The sequence below is a fragment of the Vipera ursinii genome (genome assembly GCF_947247035.1).
Source record: "Vipera ursinii genome assembly, chromosome: 2".
Taxonomy (NCBI): Eukaryota; Metazoa; Chordata; class Lepidosauria; order Squamata; family Viperidae; genus Vipera; species Vipera ursinii.
Window position 1 is genome coordinate 170,434,145 of NC_139513.1, and position 23,851 is coordinate 170,457,995.

The following is a 23,851-nucleotide window of genomic DNA, read 5'->3' on the forward strand; positions in this document are numbered from 1 at the left end:
TATGTATTAAGTGTTTTATGACTGCTCATTACCAGTGAGGGGAAAGCTGTGCTGCACTTGTTGAAGGACGTGTTGTCTGGCATGTTGATCAACTTCTGTTTCCTCACACTCCGTCTTGCTTGGCTGAGAAGGTGGGGTGAATGATGAGCCTTGTGGCTGAAGTAATGGGAGTCCACTTGGAAGCTGGCTTTGAGAGTCCCTCCTTTCCTCCAGGCTGCCCACCTGCCTTTGCTCCCGTGTCTTCTTGATTAGGGTGACACGATCACGAATGGATTTAGCCACAGCTTTGGAATCACTTTCATGGAAGAATCCCGACTTTACCTAAAAAAAAAATGAACAAAAGCAAAAATTTAGGTAAAGTCAGTTCTGTTATCTACCATTTTAGTCTTTCAAGGTTTATCCACCAATGTTTAAAGGTAAAAAGGTAAAGGTTCCCCCGCACATGCGTGCTAGTCGTTTCCGACTCTAGGGGCCGGTGCTCATCTCCGTTTCAAAGCCAAAGAGCCACGTTTGTCCGAGAACGTCTCCGTGGTCATGTGGCCGGCATGACCAGACGCCAAAGGCGCACGGAACGCTGTTACCTTCCCACCGTAGTGGACCCTATTTTTCTACTTGCATTTTTACGTGCTTTCGAACTGCTAGGTTGGCAGAATCTGGGACGAGTAACAGGCGCTCACTCTGTTACGTGGCACTCGGGATTCGACCCGCCAAACTGCCAACCTTCTGATCGACAAGCTCAGCATCCTAACCCACTGAGCCACCGCATCCCTTAATATTTAGCAATTAAAATTAATCTGTATTTGCACATTGGAGTTCAGAATCCCATGGCAACTGACCTTACCCTGAATGAATGCCAAATTGGACCTGGACTCATTGCTCAGAGCTCCAGATGAACAATAAGTACTATAATAATGAACAGACAAGTAGATATAAAATTCCTTTTCCAGTTTGGTATTATCTAGCTAACTAGCAGCCAGGAGGCTATTCCAATGTTATTCATGTCTGTCATTCTAACTGATTATGTAGCGACTGCAATGATTCAGAGGTTTTAGCAAAGGAGCTAAGAATCATAGAGCTATCAACATGAAATGTATGTTGTTAAAAATACCCTAGAAAAATTAATGGTACCAAGTCCAGTAAGTTTAACATTACTAAATATTTGGTGAGCCCATTTAATGTTGCACTAAAGATTCCAATTACAATTGTTACCTTTTTTCTTCCATTTTCAATCTCAAAATATCAATAAATCATGGTAGTTTGTTATTTTCTCCAGGTGTTTTTCATCAATTTGACTGCCTCCAAGTATTGCCACATCAATGAACCATACTTGTTTTCTATAAGAGTAATATGTTGTGTGAGAGTCGCTTTAGTGTAGTCGTGGCTTAAGGCACCAGGCTAGAAACTAGAACTATGAGCTCTAGTCCTCCTTAGATCCAAAGCATCTGGATGACTTTGGGCCAGTCACTCTCTCTCAGCACAAGGAAGAAAGCAATGGCAAATCACTTCCAAAAATATTGGCAAGAAAAATTTATGGTCTTGTCCAATTTGCAGGAATCAATAATGACTCAAAGCCAGAAAAAAAATCTGGAGCATTATGTTCTAAGTGGCTATTAGTTTGACTTTGAAATTCCACAATTATGATCTCTTAATTTTGCAGAACATTTTCAGGCACATGGTCATACAGTAATAGCCTTTACAAACTGTAAGCCTGTATTTTCTCTTCAAATTCCAATTTAATTTCCAATTTTTGCAATCCTATCATGGTATTTTTTTTATCTTCTGAGTGATTTTACAATTAAAGATACAATTCTAGAGTACTATTCTTAATTTTAAATAATTGGCATTTGCTATTTTGGAAATATACTCAATTTTATCTTTGATGGTATTGATTTGTAGATCTTGTTCCAGACTTGCAAGATTCTGCCAATGTAGCTTTACGATAAAGTAGAATTAGCTCATCTGGTTGTGATTTCTATTTGGTTTACCCTGCAAGGCTGACATCAATCTTAAAATATGAAAGTACTATTCTCCACCCCAACTTCTCCTATACAGCCTGAAAAATTAGAGAGGGTCGCTTCTGTGCCTCTTGCCCCCCTCAGTGATATAATTTAAGCTTAAAGGTTTTTTTAAAAAAACTTGGTCATGCAATAAATCAGAAGGTTCCATTAATCCTAAGTATTTTTATTATGATTGATAAAAAGTCCCCTTGTGTTCCTCTTTGACTATTTCAATTTCTTTCAAATTATCATATATTAGAATAATTTCAGTAAACAGTTTGAGTGCTGTAAGCAGGCAAGATATAGGCCTGAAGCTGTCAGAATAGGTTTTTTCCCCTTTTCTATACAAGAAATTTCTTCCAGATGTCATCTATTCTTTATTGTTTGCAGATCATTCAGCTGTGTGCTAGCCTGGAGTATAGATTAGACTTGACTTTTGAGCCAAAAACCATGTAGTTCCATCTTTTTTTGGGGGGGGGTTAGGGTTAGGGTAAGAGGAGGCACTCTAGTTTTCAATCTTTCTAATTTGTATCTGAACCATTTATTTTAATATCAGTACATTTTCCATTGCTTACCCAACAAATGCTTTTCCAATTCTGTTAATCTATTGTGCTTTTTGAAACCACTCTTTTACTGTATTGTTTTCCGTAAATTTTCTAATATGTATTTATTTTTTCTTTACATGTAAGTACTTCTTATTTTTTTTCTTGCCCAGCTTCTAGACTTTTGTAAAACAAATATGGGTTAATTTTAGGCAAATAAGCAGGAAAAACAAAGATTGCAAAGAAAGCAAAAAGTTATTTGCTTTAACGTTGGGAATATTTGACTTTTTATCTTCTCAGCCAATTGATATGCGGATTGGCGAGCTGCAACATTTCTATTTCCCAAGATCAGAGTTATACTCTTACGGTTTTCATAACATCATTTGCTGTTAGTTGTCCAGAATTCACAGCATCTGTAATTTCAGCTTGTTCGGTTAACACCCAGTTATTGTTTCTGATCCATTCAACTCAGTATCATAGGAAACCTTGCTTTTCATAATCACATGATGCTGATCCCTTAGCCCTTCTTATGTAGTCATTCATTCTGGGAATTTGTTTTAAACTTTGGACCATATTCATTTGAAATCCCCTTTCTGATGGTCTAGATTTGTAGTAACAATTTATTTTCCAGGTTTTTTTTTATTTAAAAAGTTTTACAATACATTTTGACTTTAATCCCCCCTCCCCCACCCCTAGCCCTCCTTATCCCTCTCCCCCATTCCCTCCTCCCCCCCCCCGACTTCCCAGAGCTAAATACAGGGTATAAAATCGAAAAACAAACATAAGCACCCCTATGTTATCAACAATAAACTATTAATTCTATCTCCCTCTAGCTCATATAAAATGAATACAAACAATATTAATATTACAAATAAAATAAAAAAGAAAAAGAGGAAAACAGAAAAAGAGCTTTACTCAAAATAGAATTTCTTAATCCCAGTCCTTATTCATATTAATTTCAGAAAAAAAGAAAAAAACTTTCACCTACTATTTACATTCTCCCACCTTTCTCTAATTTCTAAACAAATTCTCAGTTACGCGCCAAAAGCGCCTATCTCTGTTAACCTTAATAATCTCCAACCAAACTAAACTATGATCAAAAATAGTTCTTGCATGTATCACACCAAATGTCTCACAGTTCCAGATCATCCTTGAGTTCAAATAAAAAGAATAAAAAAAGGTTTAGGCAATCTCTAAGACAACTTGTTGTTAATTAGGAGCTTGCGTACCCATTCTTAGTTCAACACATACTTTTAGTCCATAACCCTAATATACTTTTCTAGCAAGCAAATAACATCAATCTTAAATTGTGTTATATATTAAAAAAAACTTTCTTTCGCCTCTATGATAAATTTAATCCATTGACATTCTAATTTAAAAATTTAATCACCAATCTTAACACTCCAAAGCTTTTGGAGCACGTCTGACATGACCCCCATAACTTCTTTGGACCGCGCCCCTCCCACAGCTTCACTGTAAGTACGCTTTGGAGATTCCATAACTTTCTGCTGGTCTTGCTCTTGCTCTCGTCTCGCTCTTCTTAGGGCGGCACGCGTCATCCTCTGGCCTCCTGCAACAACCGATGAGACTATAACTTGATCCCCTCCAACACCATTGTCCTCTGTCTGTCTATCTGCAACATCTTGAAGCTTTCCCTCGCCGTATCCCTTTGCAGCTTCCAAAAATGATAGGGGGGGGTGCTTTTAACACATTGCTATAAAAATCACGTGCCTGGGCCACAGTAACCAGACGATGTCTTTTACCTTCGTGCGTCACCACCAGTCCAACTGGAATCTCCCATCTAAACTTAATATCACATTTCTTAAGTTCCTGTACTAGAAATGCAAAATCTTTCCTTCTGCTTAAAATCTTCGGAGGAATCTCTTTTAAAACCAAGACTTTTTGCTCAGCCACTACCAATTTAGTATCATAAGCAGCTTGAATGACTTCATCTCTAATTACTCTCTTTGTAAAATAGACCACCACATCTCTGGGTAACTTCCTCTGTCTTGCAATCCATGAATTTACACGAAAAATTTTGTCCATATTTCCCTCAATTTCAGATGCTGGCTGGCCCAATACCCCTTCCAGAGCCTCAGAAATCAGCTGCTTTAAATCTTCTTTACAATTCTCCTTTAAACCCCTGATTCTAATAGCATACTGCATCTGATGATACTGAACAAGGCTCAATTCTCCGTCCATTTTATCCCTTATATTTTCATTTTCTAATACCTTTGCTTCTAATATAGAGTTCTTTTGACTGAGATCCTCCACGTTTACATCCAGCTGTTGCACACATTCAGCTACAGATTCAATCATAGACAACATGTCCACCCTCATTGCTCTAAACTTCTCTTCCATCTTCTTCTCCAATTTCTCCATTTTCTCCTCCATTTTCTCCTCCAGCTTTTTCAACTTTTCATCCATCATGTCATACATCAATTGTGAATGCTTTCCAAGAGCATCTTGTAAATCCTTAAGCGTCAATGCCGGAGGAGGTGCAGGAGGAAGCAAAGCTTGCAATGAGGTCTGTTGCACCAGGGAAGACCCCGCACTCCGAAGAGCTTTAGAAGTTTTAGCCGCCATCTTCCCCCACTTTCACTTATTGCACACTTTCACTTTAAAGCTATAAAATCCATTGAGCTAGAGAGTAAAGATAAGAGTCCACATCACCTTGACCTCCTGTACCGCTCTGCCTGCATCTTGATAATCAAAAGTATTTCCTTTTGGCAGGGGTGGTTGCTAACGCCTGGCTCTCCTCCAAAAATCCCGGAGCAGGGGCGCTGCGCAGCTCGGAGCAACCCAGGCTTCGGGGGGGGCTCAATCCTTCAGCCGTCCAAACTCTCAGCTCAGGCGGCCCCGGAGAGCTCAACCCCTACCTGGGGCCTCACCCCCTCCTCTTCTCCCGAGGAGGGGGCTTCAAATCCATCTAAACAGCTGATCGGCGCTGTTTTGTTCACCTCTGTTACTTTGCAGTTTCTTGCCCTGTTTGTCTAGCATTTGCTGATTTAGGCAAGAGCTGATCTGGTAGCAAAAACTGCTTTCTGGTTTTCACTACTGGAAATGGGTTACTATTATATTATGATAATTTCTTTTTTTTCCCATCATCATCACTGAATATTTATTCCCCAAAAGTTTACTTTTTTAAAGTTCAGTTTTAATAGAACAATTACAAGTAGTTCTTGACTTACGACAGTTCATTTAGTGACCATTCAAAGTTATAACACTCAGGTCCCGGCACATTTCGCTGGGACCTGAAAACCTGGCGCTTTGAGCTCTCCGGCCCAGGCTGAGAATTTTTAACTGGGGTTTTTAATTCTAGGGATGATTTAATCTTTTTTAATTTGTTTTTAACTTTTGTATTGGTTGTTTTAAATGCCCTGTAAACCGCCCTGAGTCCTTCGGGAAAGGGCGGTATATAAATTTAATAAAATAAATAAAATAAATAAAATAACGGCACTGAAAAAAGTCACTTATGACCGTTTTTCACACTTAACAACCATTGCAGCATCTCCATGGGCAAGTGATCAAAATTCAGAAGCTTGGAAACTGACTCATATTTATGACGGTTGTAGTGCCCCGGGATCATGTGATCACCTTTTGCAACTTTCTGACAAGCAAAGTCAATGGGGAAACCAGATTCACTTAAAAACTGTGTTACTAACAACTGCAGCGATTTACTTAATAACTGTGGTAAGAAAGGTTGTAAAATGGGGCAAAATTCACTTAACAACTGTCTCACCTAGCAACAGAAATATTGGGCTCAATTGTGGCCATTAAGTCGAGGACTGCCTATAGTAGATAAGTCATTCATTTGTAACCGCTTAGAATTTATTAAACGGAACCACCACAAAAGTATAATAACCCTAGTATATCACAAAAACATCTGCAACATGCCAAATATTACTTCCCACACACTTGAAATATTCATAAAGCACTTCTGGGATATACTGACCGGGATCCTACATAACAGTATGCTACGTTTGCAATTTCTTATCTTATTAATTTGTTTATTCTTAGCTTAATGCAAATCCATTATTTACAAGTTTGTTTTATATGCAAACTAGGGCACAATGGCTTGAAAACACAGATAAAAAAAGCATTCAAGCACTGCTCTTGTGCTAAATGGAACTATTAAAGGAGAGAGTCTTAACTGCCATCTGCTGAGCAAGGTCTGTAAACCCAATCTACCCTCAAAAAAAAAAGAAAAAAAGAAAAACAGAAAAGGGATCCAAAAATGCATTAAAGATCCATTTCATAAGGCAAGGGATCATGGGACCACTTACAAAACTTCACAGTTCGCTGGTGGGTAGGTGATGCTTAAGCAGTAGCCTTCTGCCTGCATATATTTTATATGAAATGAACAGATGCATTGCCATGTCTCCTTTCAGTAACATCAGCTGTCATTTGTCAGATTCCTCTGTGGCCAAATGTTTTATAAAAACAAAACCAAGGCAACAGTGAGGCAAAATGAAGAATCTACAGTCTAAACACATTTTTCTTTTCTTGGGCACAGGATGATAAAAAGAAAAAAAAAAACAAAAGGAGAAAAGTAGAGACTGTTCACAGTAATACAGTATCTTGCTTATTTTAACCTCAAAACATTGTAATCAAGATTTGACTAAAGCTTAGCTTGGCTTCAGTGCCATGATGGGGAAAATATTTATTCACCGAGAACCAGAGCAGTCTCTTAGGTGGAGACTGAATAAAATGCTATTGCTAAAAGAAATGGTGGAAGACTGTAGGAGGTTTTAAGAATAATTTTAATAAAGGTAGAGAAGGAAGGATGACCGGGATGCAAGTAAATTTTACAAGAAGTTATTTTTTTACAACGCAATAAAGAAACTTAAATGAAAAGGCAAGAGAAAATGCAAATGATTCTGGATGAGACAAAAATGGGTGAAAATTTTTAAAAATCTCCAGGGATGATCACTAATTAAATTAAGCTTTTCCAGAGGCAATTATCTATGTTAACAGTAAGAGAGATGGAAATAAAGATGAACTATGCAAACTAAATAAATTTTGAATTTCCAAATAAACTGAGGAGATGGTTGGCATACAAGCTGCGAAAAGAAAAAGGAAGTGATATTAAAGTTTCAAGAAAGATCAGACACAAACTTTGAATGGAACTATAACAATAAGGGAACTATGTGAAGTTGTCACAAAGATTAAAACAGGAAAGATATCTGATCCAGATGGGCTGCTGCCTCTTATTATAAATGTTTTGAAGATGAGTTTTTACAAATTTTACAACAAACGATGAATATTATTTTGCAGTATGGAAAGATTCCTGATAGCTGGAAGGAGGCTAATATAACATTAATACCTAAAAAGGTATAAGATTTAACAGGAAACTGTCAACCAATATATTTACTGAATAATGACTATAAACTGTTTACTACGATTTTCGTCGAAAGGTTGAGAATAATTTTACAGATTTTTTTTTTACCTAAAAGAGAATTGTGAAATAATATTAGAAACACTTTGAATATTTAGGAATATTTGGAGCAACATTATGAAAAACAAGCTGCATCAATATGCAGAGAAGGCCTTGAAGTGGATTTTTTATTTAATGTTCTGGAACATATGAAACTTGGATATAATTTTACTAAATGAGTAAGGTCGAGTCATACTTCTTAGAAAGCACAAATAATTGTTAATGGGAATTAACTGTTAATGGGAATTAACAAAATATTGTGAGATTCAAAAAGGGCAAGAAAAGGATGTCCATTGTCTCCAATTTTGTTCATTTCAGCTCTTGAGGTATTGAACAGAAATATAAGATCAAGGAATTATGAGAGTTAAGATTATAAGTGAAACTTACAAGGTACAAGGTTAAGAAAAGAAATGGCAGATGAAGATAAATGGCTGATGTACCAGGATTTAAGAAATTTGATTATAATATACAGATGGAACAATGGGAAAATATATAGTTAAAAGGGTTGAAATCAACATTGTATTATGATCTCAAAGAGAATTTTTATAAAATGATGTATCATTGATACAAGATGCCAGAGAAATTCCCTAGAATTTCTAAAAGGACATCAAACATATGTTGGAAATGCTCAACCTTTTTCTTTTAGGCTTAATGGATAAACTGAGAAAAAAAGGCATGGAAAACTGTTACAATATATGATCACAGTACCGAGATTACTATCTGCGCAGTCATGAAAAGATTCAATACTACCTATTATACAGAATTGGTTAATGAAGTTGATGGATAAATTAATTTCCTTGATTAGGGAAAAGACATTATTACATTTATTACTCACTGGAATCTTCTTATGGACTTTTTGTGTAAAAATGAACAAAATGAACATGATAATGGTTTTGATGATTAAACAGGATAGATTATAGAAAGAAGAGTAATATGATATCACCTTAGAGAGATCAAAATATTTTATACTTATAACTGCTACAACTGCCACTTCTTATATTTTTACTTTCTTTCTTTTCTATTTTTCTTCAATTTTTTTATTTATTTATTTCCCTTTTTTCTTTCTTACGTTCTAAGTTTCTGTTAGCTACTATCTTCTTGTTTAAAAGTTGTAATACATGAAAATAAACAGTTTTCAGCTGCCCTGTAGCCCTTCTTAGCTTATGAGGTATCCTAAAAGAATCATGCCTTGTAAATAAAGCTCAAAGTATCAATGAATAGGAGATTGAGTGCAGTACTTGTATTTTAGATATTACAATGCAATTAGCAGCCTCAGCATGATAAATCTTTGTGAATCTAAATGAATTTATTCATTTATCCATAATTTATAACCTACCTTCCATAATAATTAACAAGATTGGTTATAACCCTAAGCTAAAAGATAAAACTGCGACCAAAGGCAGAAAAAAGGAATATAAAAATGGATCAATTTAATTATTTATAATTCTTCCAGACTGTAAAAAAAAGTGAGAAAATGGGGATGTTTCCTGCTTCCCCCCTCTGCAAACAGAAAATTACAGCTAAACTAGAATAACAGTCTTGACAAGCAGAAGAAGAAAGCTATTAAGGATAAGGTTTCCTTCCCCAGCACCATGACTTTTATCCAAATTCCATTTTCCTCTTTCACATCAGTTGCTAGGAACAGTTTTCTAAGTGTAGCTCTTTTATACAATGGAGGTTTCCCAATTTTGAGAGTGACATTTATAAATACTTTCCCTGCAAATGAGGTATACTATAAGGCAAAAGAGAAAGCAGCTGGAGAAAGAAGCAAAGCAGTGACCAAAAACACCCACCATTTCACAAGCCACTTCCTCTGGGATATCTGTTTCCATATTGAAACTGAACTCTATTGCTTCATTGTCTTTGTGCTTCCCTTTCAGCTTCTTGGGATCTTCTACCCAAAGTCTCAAAGCCAAAGAGGAGTGCGGCCCATCCTCCTCTTCCTCTGCCAGCTCCACTCTGAGTCCCGTGTCTTCCGCAAAGAAAGCATGGTTCAAGAGGTCTTTGATGGATAGCCTGAAATATATTCAACGTAAAACAGTATGAAAGATGACTGAAGGTGCCTTCAGGATCCCAAACGTGTATTATTCTAATTGCTGAGCATTTCTTTTCAAAATTATTCTACTTCCCTTAGAGCAGGGGTGTCAAACTCAATTTCATTGAGGGCCACATCAGCATTGCGGTGGGTATGGCCAGGGTGGGCGTGGCCTACTGGGTGGGCGTGGCTAGAGTGCATATGGCCTCCTGGGTGGGCGTGGCCAGCTCTACATCATTCACATCAAGGGTGCCTATGGGGGCCTGGGCAGGAGTGGGACAGATCTGAGGGTCTCTGGCAGAAGGAGGGTCTCTGGGCCGGGGCCAAGGCAGTGGGGGCCGTTCCCTCACTGTTTCCAGGATGGCTTCGCGGGCCACATGAAACCACTTAGCGGGCCGGATCCAGCCCCCGGGCCTTGTGTTTGACATGTCTGCCTTAGAGATATTCCAAAACTGATATAATACAGGTAATCCACGACTTGCAGCAGTTCATTTAGTGACTGTTCAAAGTTACAAGGGCATTGAAAAGAAGTGATTTATAATCATTTTTCACAATTGCGAATATTGTAGCATCCCCGTGGTCACGTGATCAAAATTCAGACGCCTGCCAACTGACTCGTATTTATGATGGTTGCAGGGGCCCAGGATCAGGTGACCACCTTTTGCCCCCTTCCGGCAAGCAAACTGAGTCTTTGTTTCTGCAATACTTTCCCTATATATGTCTTAACAGCCACAGTTTGCTATATGGCAGGGGTGTCAAACTCAATTTCATTGAGGGCCGCATCAGCATTGCGGTTGCCCTCAGGGGGCCGGGTGGGCGTGGCCTGGGTGGGCATGGCCTACTGGGTGGGCGTGGCTAGAGTGCATAAGGCCTACTGGGTGGGCGTGGCCAGCTCTACATCGTTCGCATCAAGGGTGCCTATGGGGGCCTGGGCAGCAGTGGGACAGATCTGAGGGTCTCTGGCAGAAGGAGGGTCTCTGGGCCAGGGCCAAGGCAGTGGGGGCCGTTCCCTCACTGCTTCCAGGATGGCTTCGCGGGCCGCATGAAACTACTTCACGGGCCGGATCCGGCCCCTGGGCCTTGTGTTTGACATGTCTGCTATATGGCTTCATGAGCTTCATTCCTTTTGACTTCAAAGGGACTTATGCGGGTGTTTTAAAGCATGAGTGTTTTGCTTAATCATTTTTTTCCAGTACCAACAAATTGCTACTGACACTCAAATGCTATCTCTTAATTTGCACAATTCAAAGCAAGTAAGGAGAGACACAAAGTGGATCTGCCCACCTTTCAGACTTATTCTGCTGAATGCAGCCTTCAATGATCTCTTTTACTTCTGGGTCTGTCACTTTATTAAAACTAGCAGGTTTAATGCCCTAGAAGAGAAGGGACATAATTGTTAATAGAATTACACAGGAGATTTCTCTTCTACAGTTGTACAGAATTATGGAAAATTCCCAAGGTTATAAATAGAAGGCCTTTAAACAGCCAATATAGTAGAAATAGTTTTAGCTATCACACATATATGTTAAAACAAAACATTTCAGTCTGTCCTGAATTCTTTAAATGCCAGTTATTGCTTATAAAATCAGATCTGATTGAAAAGGATCAAATAAAAAGGATCAAATAAATGCTATTTATTTGACAGACTTGTTCTCCCCAGTCATTAAATTTAGAAGTACATGCTAGCTGACTCTCAGGCAATCACCATATCTTCAGTGTACTCATTGGAGAAAGAAAGGGACCAAAATAATAACAATAATAATTAAGTAATACAGTAATTATTCTAACTTGAAATTCAATTCAGTTCAATTTGGAAGCAAATCTATAACTCTCAGCCTCAATCCTGAAGATGGGAAAAGAAACACATTGATGTTTTTGTAAACATTATTAAAATATGCAGTGCTCTGAATTTTTGGGAAAACGAATCTTTGTAAAAATGATTTCCTTATTTTCTAAGATGATGGCTTTTACTAATTCCTTCTGAAAAATTCTCCCCATACATTTGGTTTTTAAAACTGTATTTAACTCTGCATGGGAATGGGGGGTATGTGTGCACATATGGCCCTTTCAGAGCAGATAAATATGCATTATAATTTGAGAATACATTGTCTTTGCCTTTCAAATACTGAAAATATAAAAAATATAAAATGTCTATTGTACTGATGAATTCCAGTGTAATGATATAATAGAGCGGTCCCCAAACTTTCTGGCATGGGGACCAGTTTCGGAATGAAAACTGCCTCCCACAGACTGGGATGGGATGGTTTTGCATGCAACTTAGATCCCGCACATGTGCAAATGAAGCTTTGCTTGCTCATCCACTGGTGGTTAGGGACCCCCTAGTATAATAGGATCGTCTCTTTGGGGAAATAGTTACATATATATTTCTCACATAAATAAATATACTTACTAAAGACTAAAGGAGTGTTATGGTTAGCAAATTTCAGTAATCTGTTATTCTGAATATTTAACATACAGTATACAATTAGACAGGGTAAGAGTAGCCCTATCCTGAAATAAAGCAAGACACCTGTTTCAAAAGAATTCTGGATGTTGTTGTTTATGATTGTTTTTTTATATATACCTTGTATTTAGCTCTGGGAAGTCGGGGGGGGGGTGGAGGGGGGGAGGGGGGAGAGGTAGGGGGGGAGGGAGAAGGGAGGGGGAGGGGGGATTGTTAAAGATAAACTGTATGTTAAAACTTTTCAATAAAAAAAAAAGAATTCTGGATGTCATTACCAGCAGCAGAGATAGGAAAAAAGTATTTTAGCCTATGGGATACGATCTACGAGGGAGGTTTTTTTTTTTGTAGGTCACATTTTGAAATAAAATTATTGCAGAACATAGGACAATGCAACCTGTATAGGAGACTGTCTCAGAAGAGCGCACAAGGCAGTGTTTGTTAATAGAATTTTCCTGAAAGTGTTTCCTTTAGAAAGCCATCTGGGAAATTTCATAACAAGATGTGATAAATAAAACCAACATGGAAGAACAACTTCAGCAAAAACAGGCAGAATCCTATTGATTTTTATAATAACTGCTTTGTCCAGCTTCGTAACTCTATTTTGTACATTTTGATTACTGTGCCAGCAGAATAAGATGTACACAATAGTCAGAGAAGAAAACACTACGAAGCTTGAAACGAAGCCCTTACTCAAGATCTTTTTATGAAAGAATCTGTACTAGTTGCCAGAAGAACAAGCGGAGGACTGTTGGGTTAGTTGATGATTCAACAGTGACTTTAGGAAGGCAGTCGGTAAACTTTCAGAACAGGGAGCAACAATGATTGATGCACAGACAAAAGCCGGCTAGAAATGTGGTTTGTTCCTGTTCCATTTAATTTTGGCTTAGGGCAGCCATTAAAAAAAATACAAGCTTAACTTGTACATTCTGCCATTTGAGTACGAAAGAGCAATTTGTATGTTTTTCAGGGAGTGAAACAACTGAAAAGATTATCTATTCTAGAACAAACAGCAAAATCTAGGAAAATCCAGAAAATACTAGAATATGTCTGGTAATGGCTTTGTATAGCAAAAGGACCAAGACAGGTTTAGCCCAATAGGCTTATTTGCTTTAGGCCCATCTTATACAGGTTTGCCCTCTTGAAGAAGTTAATTGTGCACCTACACTGGTTACTTTTCTGTAGATCTGAGCTGCATTCTGACATTCAGAATATGGGTATTCAGAAGTTGCCATCTCTAGCATGCACATTCCAAAAGCATAGACATCCACCGACTCATCATAATGTTCCTCATACATCTCAGGAGCCATGAATTCAGGAGTTCCTGAAATAAAAGACGAGAAAGACCAATGTGTTATTACAGCCACTTTAGATTGTGGTCACTTAATGAATATTTCCCAAGAGATGCTTATTTCTATCTTGTAATATTCAATAATCAATTCACTCTCCAAGCATGTATACTTACCTACAAGCAAACAGGAAGTAGCACTTGCTGAAGCAGGATTTTTTTTTTCTTGTTTTAAAGAAAAATACGAGGAAAAAAAATCCAAACAGTCCAATTAAGGCTGAGTGTGCCTAGCGGTTACACTATGCTAATCTACTGTATTAGACATGGGGGGAGGGGGAGAGAAATGCTGCCAAGACCCCTTGCAAGATTTTTGCATTCTTGTCTGGCTAAAACCTTTCAAGGTGGGGAGAAATGTTTTACATTTGACATCTGAATTATCATAAATATAACTGCCTAATTCATCAGGCCAATACAAAACATTCTGTTCCATTTCTGCCCACTGCTTGAAGCATGACTAATGGATATGGTGTTCCCTATAATGAGACCCAGAAAGTCCCATGCCTATTTATGCATGGTAATAATATGTCTCTTTGAAAAAGCTCTTTATATACTTTATGTTGTGACTGCAGGTTAAAGGCACTATCACTAGTATTTCCTGCTGCTTGATGTCTTTTTTTATCTTTTGACATCTATTTTAAGTTTGCAATACTTTCCTAGCTATATATTGTAAAGCATCTTTGCCTTATGTGGCATTGCAGATTTCTGTCTTTATAGATGACAAAGAGACATGGCACAAGCAGCTGTCCAATAGAAATACCAAAGACATTTACTGTATATTCACCAATAACACTCTTTGCAAATGAAGTACGCATTAAGGTGGCAAGTCCCAAGTCCCCTATCTTCACTGAACCAGTAGGTCCTGTGATGAAGATGTTGTCACATTTCAAATCACGATGGATGATAGGAGGAGTCCTTGTGTGCAGAAAATGTAGCCCTTTTAAAATCTGTCGGCACCAGCTCCTTAACACCTTTGGCTTCATGAGTTTAAAACGCTTTAAATACCTGTAAAGAAATTAGTATGATTACAGAAAGCCAAAAAGCATTTATGCATTAAACCGAAACAGACATAGTTTTAAGTTAGTCCATGTACCATGATCAACCCTCAGAGGTTCACAAAATGTTACACTCCCTTATCTCAGGAACTTCATAGTCCTGAGTTATCATTATTCTAAGTTATCATTATTAAACTAGTTTAGCTTTCCTAAACTAAACAGAGAAACAGAATGAACATGGGTGAGCAAAAAAACAGTGCGAGCAGAAGTCACTTCTGACTTCCTATTGGCTTCCCTATCAACTTTCCTTTTGGGAAGCTGGCAGACAGCATTGGAATGACGATCACATAATTATGGCTGACCGTAGCACTGTGGCAGTTCTGAAATGGCCACAACTTTGTCAAAGTTCAATCCCACAGGAGTAACGGATTCCAAAATTTGAACTTTTTTATGTTAGTCCCTTTGAGGTATGTTGATTCAAAAATCGTTGCCCTATGATGCACTGCTTTACCCAAATTAAAAGTTACAAGAAGAATTTTAGTAGTATATAGATTGAGAGAAAGAGTAAAGAAATATCTTATTACAATTTTTTTGTGTCAGTACAAATTGTATCCCAATCCATGCTGTTTTACAGATTTAAAAAATTGGTTAGTTGATCTATCCGTTTAATACAAAAATTTGGTCATGAGCTACGCAGTTCATAGAAAAGACACAATACACAACTTAAAGCTTGATTATGACAATCCTCCTACAGTAATTATAAATATATGTTCCTTACAAAGGGAACCAATAGCACTAGCAGAAACTCTGAATACACCAAATGCTGGAATGAAAGTATTTGACATTTTAATATCTTTTATCTTATGTTTTACTGAGCATTCTTAATATTCAGGAAGTTATCAATTCATTTTTCCCAATATTTGGGTAAGAGGAAGAAAACCAAAAAATAAAAAGACAAAAGTTACATGGCATAAATTTTATCTAATCCATATCAGTCTTTTATAAGGAATTTTTATTTACTTAATGGGCTTCTGCACTTACAATATAATCATCCTAATACATCTTAATCCTTTCTTGACTATAACCAATCCATTGAAATCACTATGAAATATTTAGATGCAGTGGAATATAAGCATAACACAGCAAATTAAAAACACGTTGACATAAATTAGCTTAAAATCAGTAAATTCTACAAATACTGAATATATATATATATATATATATATATATATATATATATATATATATATATATATATATATATAAAATATCTTCAACACTGCCAAGTGACTTCTGTTTTTTCCTAATCCATCCATCCCTCCAGCTAACTAAACCAGTCATAAAATGATAGTATTAGCTCACAATTTATCACACTCCATTATTGTTTTATTTATTCCATTCACCATATAAGGTAGGCTTAAAATACATCAAATAAGTCTTATAATTTATTGTAAATGATTATTGACGGACTCATAGAGTATTTAAACAATCCTTCTTAACTCACTGTACTTCCACGAAACAGATTTTATATACGGTAAGCAAGCAATTACAATTCAGTCAGCTGGATACTTTGACACATTTTAGAAGAACTATAAAGCTACATAATCATTTGCTGGCTAACTGATAATTCAACAACAATATGGTTAGTGCCCAAAATACTACTAGCAATTGTGAACAACATTCAAAAAAATTTCTGCTAATATTTACTCTGTTTATGAGAAAAAACAGGAAATACGTACGTTTTCAGTGTTCCAGACGTCATTAGTTCAGTTACCAATACAATACACTTCTTTCCTTTAACCGTTGATTCCCAAGAATCATAAAATCGGACAATGTTGGGGTGTTGTAGCCCCTTCAGCATTTCAGCTTCTTCTTTAAACCTCTGCTGTTCTGCTTTGGTCAGCTTCCTGTCCTAAAAATATGAAAAAGTGTGCCATAATCAGTAAGTTAGCTGCAGCTACAGTAACACTTCAGATACTGATATTTTATCTATTTGATGGCAGCATTTAGAAGCAGGCTGTATAAAGACTTCACTTTTCTGCTTTAAACACAGACTAAGAAGACCAAATACTTGTGATATATTAAACCAGGGTGTCAAACTGCTGGCCTGCGGGCCGGATGCGTCACATAGGAAGCCACGCCCACCCCATTGCTGGCAATGGCAAAACCATTCCGATACGTTGCGCGACGTCACATGATGTCACGAGTTTGACATGTCTGTATTAAACAAACCAATAAACAGTTGTGATGTGTAAACTAACATTTACATGGAAAAAGAGAAAAAAAGAAACATCTAAAAAGTCGCAACATGAACAAAGCAGTTTTCTTTCTTTCTCTTTCCCCTTCCCCCCCCACCTGCAAATAATCAATATTAGCAATCCCCTCCATTAAACAATGCAGTTTTGTGTTTTCCATATTGCAGGTAATTATTCAGGCCATTTCCCACGCATGAAAGCTTGTTAAGACTAATTATCTCTCAAATTACAATGTCAGAATCCATTTATATCACATTTCATAAATGTATAGGTAGAACAATGTGCTTATTCTGGGGATTCTGCCATCTCTCCGAAGGGGGGGGAGAGGTCAAGACTTTAGGCATCTTCAAACAACAGGGAACATTTGAACACAAAAGGAAGCAATAACCATAAAACCAAGGAGAGTTCCCTTTCCCATGGAAGGGCCTGACATCTGACCAAATGGATGAGGGGAGGGGCTGAAATGGGAATGCTTTATATAGGATTGAAATGTAACTTTGTTAGATTCCGTCTTGTATTGCCACAATCGATTCCATCCTAGTAAACATTTTCCTTTTGGACTAAACTTGCATCCAAGAGTTCTTATTTCCTAAGATGTGGATTGAGGTGGGTCCTGACAGAGCACTCCAATAAGGCTAGCTCTATTCATTAAGTCTAGTTTATGTCACGGGTCATAATCTGACAAATTTTAAGCAGGGCTGTGTAAAATTGTCCTGTGTGCCCTGGGTAGTTATGCACTAATGATGAGACATGACTAGTATGAATGTCACTGTAATACAGGTAGTCCTCAACTTACAACCATTCATTTAGTCACCATTCGAAATTAGAACACCACTGAAAAAAATTGACTTACAACTGTTTTTCACATGACCACTGCACCATCCCCAGGGTCACATAATCAAAATTCAGATGTTTGGCAACTGACTCATATTTATGACAGTGGCGGTCTCCTGTGATCACGTTTTGCGACCTTCTGACAAGCGAAGTCAATAGGGAGGCCAAATTCACTTAACAAACCATGTTACTAACTTAATAACTGCAGTGATTCACTTGACAACTGTGGCAAGAAAGTCACAAAATGGGACAAAACTCACTTAAAAACTGTCCTGCTTAACAATGTAAATTTTGGGCTCAACTGTGGTCGTACGTCAAGGATTACCTGCACAGCTCTGAGAAAATAATGATAATGATAGAATGACTTTTTTTTGTCTTTCTTATCGACTTAACAGTTGTCGATAAGAAAAACAAAAAAGTCTGGATAGTGGACATGGCAGTGCCTGGAGACAGCAGGAGAGAAGAGAAAGAACTGGAGAAGATAACAAAATAGAAAGACCTACAAATAGAAATAGAACGACTGTGGCAAAGGCAAGCAAGGGTAGTTCCAATAGTAATAGGCGCTTTGGGTGAAATCCCAAAACAACTGGAATACCACTTGGACACCATTGGCATTGACAAATTTGCCATCAGTCAATTGCAAAAGGTGGCTTTTACTAGGAACAGCTTCCATCCTGAGGCAATATCTGTAACACCATTAAACATAGGATCTGCGTATCCCAGATCCTTGGTAAGAACTCAATAGGTAGACAAAAATGCCAAATCCAATCTGAACATCTGGCTGACTGTGCGATGATTAATAATATTAATATTAATAATAACAACAATAACAATAATACAAAACAATAATAATAATAGAGTTGGAAGGGACCTTGGAGGTCATCTAGTCTAACACCCTGCTCAAGCAGGAAACCCTACACCATTTAAGACAAATGGTTGTCTAATCTCTTCTTAAAAACTTCCAGTGTTGGAACATTCTGGAGGCAGGTCTTTCCACTGATTTAATTGTTCTAACTGTCAGGAAGTTTCTCCTTAGTTCTAGGTTGCTTTTCTCCTTGATTAGTTTCCATCCGTTGCTTCTTATCCTGCCTTCGGGCGCTTTGGAGAATAGCTGGACTCCCTCTTCTTTGTGGCAACCCCTGAGATATTGGAAAGCTGCTATCATGTCACCCCTCATCCTTCTCTTCATTAAACTAGACCAGGGCTAGGCAACCTTGGTTCTTTTATGACTCGTGGACTTCAGCTCCCAGAATTCCTGAGCCAGCATGGCTCATGGCTCATAAAAAAGCCAAGGTTGCCTACCCCCGAACACCAAGCTGGCAGGAATAGCCAATACTCCAGAAGATAGGCTTAAGATACAGGAGGATCTGGACAGACTCAAACACTGGGCACTATCTAACAAAATGAAATTCAATTGTGAAAAAAGTAAGGTTCTACATTTAGGCAGGAAAAATCAAATGCACAGGTATAGTATAGGTGGTACCTTGCTCGATAGTAGTAACTGTGAGAGAGATCTTGGAGTCCTAGTGGACAATCACTTAAATATGAGCCAGCAGGGTGCTGCAGCTGCCAAAACAGCCAACACAGTGCTAGGCTGCATTAACAGAGGGATAGAATCAAGATCACGTAAGGCATTAATACCACTTTACAATGCCTTGGTAAGGCCACACCTGGAATACTGCATCCAGTTTTGGTCACCACGATGTAAAAAAGATGTCGAGACTCTAGAAAGGGTACAGAGAAGAGCAACAAAGATGATTGGGGGACCGGAGGCTAAAACATATAGGGAACAGTTGCTGGAATTGGGTATGTGTAGTTTAATGAAGAGAAGGGTGAGGGGTGATATGATAGCAGTGTTCCAATATCTCAGGGGCTACCACAAAGAAGAGGGAGTCAAGCTATTCTCCAAAGCACCTGAAAGAAGGACAAGAAGCAATGGATGGAAACTAATGAAGGAGAGAAGCAACCTAGAACTAAGGAGAAACTTCCTGACAGTTAGAACAACTAACCAGTGGAACAACCTGCCTCCAGAGGTGGTGAATGCTCCAACACTGGAAGTTTTTAAGAAGAGACTGGACAGCCATTTGTCTGAAATGGTATAGGGTTTCCTGCCTTAGCAGGGGGTTGGACTAGATGACCTCCAAGGTCCCTTCCAACTACTTCTTCTTCTTCTTCTTCTTCTTCTTATTATTATTATTATTATTATTATTGTTATTATTATTATTATTATTATATTATTATTATTATTACTATTATTATTATTATTATTATTATTATTATTATTATTATTATTATTATTAGACATACCCAATTCCAGCAACTGTTCCTTTTATGTTTTAGCCTCCAGTCCCCTAATCATCTTTGTTGCTCTTCTCTGTACTCTTTCTAGAATCTCAACATCTTTTTTACATCATGGTGACCAAAACTGCCAATTCCTTCATAGCCTTGGGGTGTAATCCATCTGGTCCTGCTGATTTAACTTGTCTAGGGTGGACAGGTGGTTACTTACCATTTTCTTGCCTATTTTAACTTGTGTTTCTAATCTGTTTTTACAATACCGTTTTTGATAGGTTGGACTGTGTTGTTTCTGTGTATTCAGAGTCATAGGGGCATTCTCTTTCCGGATAAGGAATCTTCCTGTATCAGCTTTCAAGAGTTGTAATTGAATATATGACTGACTTTGGGGGAAAAGGGAGATAGAAGCTGCCTTGACAACAATCAACAATCAGGCAGGAGCCAGAAGTCATTCAACAAGCAAAGAAAGAAACTTAGGAAAGACTCCCACTAGTGACTAGTGCAGGGGTAGGCAACCTCAGCTCTTTTATGACTCATGGACTTCAACTCCCAGAATTCCTGAGTCAGCTGACTCAGGAATTCTGGGAGTTGAAGTCCATGAGTCATAAAAGAGCCGAGGTTGCCTATCCGTGGACTAGTGGATGAAGCAGTAAAAAAATGGAGGCAGGAAGTTTGTGCCTTCAGAATTACAAGATTCTGTTAACATAGCCTTACAATAAAGTAGAATTAGTTCATCTTGTCATGTTTCCTGTCTGGTTTACCTGGGAGAGCTGACAAAGATAATTGAGAGGAGAGCATGACATTATGCTACAGTAAAGGCCCCTCTGTGTTTGTTTATTATTTATTTATTAAATTTATATGCCTCGCAGTTCGAGGCCACTCTGGGTGGCTTACAATGTAATAAAAGGCAATTATAAATATAAAATAGATTAAAATTGCAGAGAATTAAGAACAATATAAAAAATCATGCATCTGAACGGAGCAGGGATGGTGTCTTCACTGTTATAGCAACAACCACCTCTACCCTAGAGCTACTCATTCACCTGGCATAGCCAGGTTTTATGGTTTTTCCTGAAGGTCACAAGCGAAGGGGTGGAGCAAGATGTTCCAAAGGTTGGGGGCTGAGGCAGAAAAGGCTCTTCTCCTAGACCCCACCAGCCAAAATTCCTTGGCTGATGGGATCCGCAGTAGGCCTCTTCTGACAGAATGAATGGCACAGACTAATCCCATTGAGTGAAGGCAGTTCTTCAGATATCCTGGACCTTTACCATAGAGAGCTTTAAAGATAATAACTAACCTTTGAATTGGATTTAGAAACAGAATGGCAGGCATCGCAGCTCACATAACAGTGGTGCTAACATGTGCCATCCCAGGGGCCTCCAAAACTGTCTCTACTGCCACATTCCAAATACACTTCATAAGTAGATCCATGTAGAACATGTGGCAAAATTCAAATGAGAGATCACCAGGACGTGAGTGATTGAGCGCAGGGCCTTGTGATCCACAAAAGGGCACAGTTGGTGCACAATACAAAGTTTAGGTACATTAGTTAAGTGCCATACAGTACCTTTTGGGATTCAATAGCAAATAAAGAATGGGTCCTGGTTATATCCAATTGGCGCTCTGTGTCTGCTACATGCTGTTTAATGAGTGCTGTGACCTGATCATATCCCATGCTCAGTGGAAGACTTAGAGAGAAGCTGATGGATGAGATTTCAGTTGCCACTTCCTGTTTCCATGTGGACTGAAAATTATCACTCATGGGACAAGGCCAAGGGGGAACAAGCATAGTCTTAGCTAATACCTGAGTATGGTCACCCACACTCTACTCTCCATTTCATGAAGCCTGACTCTAGTCGCAGGATGGTATTTATAAACACATTTTGGGACTTGATGAGCTGATCTTAGGAATTTGAATTGTGCCAGTTACAATGGTATACAGTTGGCGAAGGGGCTCTACTAGGCACCATAAAGTTAGGCTATTAGTTTAGCTTCTAAAAATATAAGTCCTGCAGATACATATTAGCCACCTCTTGTCTTTAGAAATTTAAGAATGGCAGATGAGTACATTTTCAGCAATGTGGCCCCCATGAGCTTTCTTTTTCCAATAGGATTTGGATGGAAGATCGCCACTGAATTCCACAGCTGTCAATTAGACTGGAACATTGTAAAAAGAACCCATGGCCAATAACCTTTACACTCTTGACAAGAAGACAGCATGGATGTGTCCTTGAAGTCACCAGGAGCTAAATTTGACTCAAAGCAATGAATGTGTGAATGTAATATAATGCCTCTGGATTAATGTGTAGCATAAATTTAATAACATACTCATCCAACAAAACCAGAAAATTTGTAAGAAAAGAAAATTAGCAAAAATCAGATGGATAGCTTGGGTGACTATGTCTCTGGTACCTTAAAGAACATCAGAGCTTCTCGTCTTTTTATTTGTGACAAGCCCCTTTCCTCCAATTTGGATACATAAAAGTACCACATAAAGCATTCTTTACTAATAAATAAATTAACCCCATTCTAAGAAGCCCGAATATATGGAAACAAGGTTTTCTTCCCCCCCCCCAAATACTTTGCCAATGTCATTTTGCCCTGTTCTGTCTGTATTGTGGGTTTTCTGACCTATAGATAAGTTTCTCATTGAGACAATAAGATGTTCTGGGATTCCCATTTTTTCTAAGCACATTCCACAGCTTGACACAATCAACACAACTGAAGGGCTTTCTACAATCAATTAAGCACATATTAACACATATTTTTGAGGTATTGTTTGGCTTTCTCAATTATGCAGCATACATCATCAATAGCGTCTCATATTCCCTGGCATTTTCTGAAGCCAGCTTGAACATCTGGTATCCCTTTTTCCATGTAAGCCTCTAACACTGAAATTCTATGCTGGGTGAAGCTTCCAAATCATCTTCAAGGGCACACTGCAGCAGTTCAATTGTGAGGGCATTAACAACTATGAGCAGGACCTTCTAGTTCAGAAACAGGCACAACTGACACATAAACTGTAGTTGTGCAAAGGACTTCTTAGCCATGACTGTTCCTTGCTCCTCAAACAGGAGCCTTGAGTCCAAAGGACATTAATTCCAGGTGGCCACCAGAACTTTTGTAAGACTATGCAGCAGCACCTCAGGAACAACCCCCAAATTCACTCTGAACCCCAACTGGATCCATTAATCACCTACGGCAGACCAATCTATAGTTCCAACCTCTGGGAGAAACTAGTTTCTCTCCCAGATTCAGATCAATACTCAGTTTGATTTTTATGTTTCCTATATAGCAATGTCAGCAATTAGGTATCAAAAATTAGACATCTAGCTACATCATAAATAACATTATTACTTTAAAAGATCCTCAGCTCTTCTACAGTAGTATGTTAAGTGCCATTTATTTATTTATTTATTTATTAAACTTATATACCGCCCTCCCGTAGGATTCAGGGCGGTTCACAAGGTTTTTTAAAAGAAAACAATACAACAACTACAAAAATTAAAAACAATTAAAATGATTACATTAACCTTGAATAAATAAAAATCCCACTTAGAATCCAATTAAAATCCCAATTAATATGCTCAGACCAGGCCGGAGAGCTCAAAGAGCCAGGTCTTCAGGTCCCGGCGGAATGAGCGAAGGTCAGGGG

At 38.1% G+C, this 23,851-nt stretch overlaps 1 protein-coding gene across 2 annotated transcripts in view; it reads right to left on the reverse strand.

Annotated features, from left to right (window-relative positions):
• WNK3 (WNK lysine deficient protein kinase 3) overlaps nucleotides 1-23,851 on the reverse strand; it is a 94,239-nt gene that overhangs the window by 46,264 nt on the left and 24,124 nt on the right. For both annotated transcript variants that reach the window (XM_083356718.1, XM_083356719.1), the window contains 6 exons: nucleotides 16,552-16,724; nucleotides 14,602-14,822; nucleotides 13,639-13,796; nucleotides 11,296-11,384; nucleotides 9,770-9,992; nucleotides 33-321 (listed from right to left, as the gene is read on the reverse strand). In XM_083356718.1, the coding sequence (XP_083212844.1) occupies nucleotides 33-321; nucleotides 9,770-9,992; nucleotides 11,296-11,384; nucleotides 13,639-13,796; nucleotides 14,602-14,822; nucleotides 16,552-16,724 (1,153 nt within the window). The remainder of the gene's footprint in view (nucleotides 1-32; nucleotides 322-9,769; nucleotides 9,993-11,295; nucleotides 11,385-13,638; nucleotides 13,797-14,601; nucleotides 14,823-16,551; nucleotides 16,725-23,851) is intronic.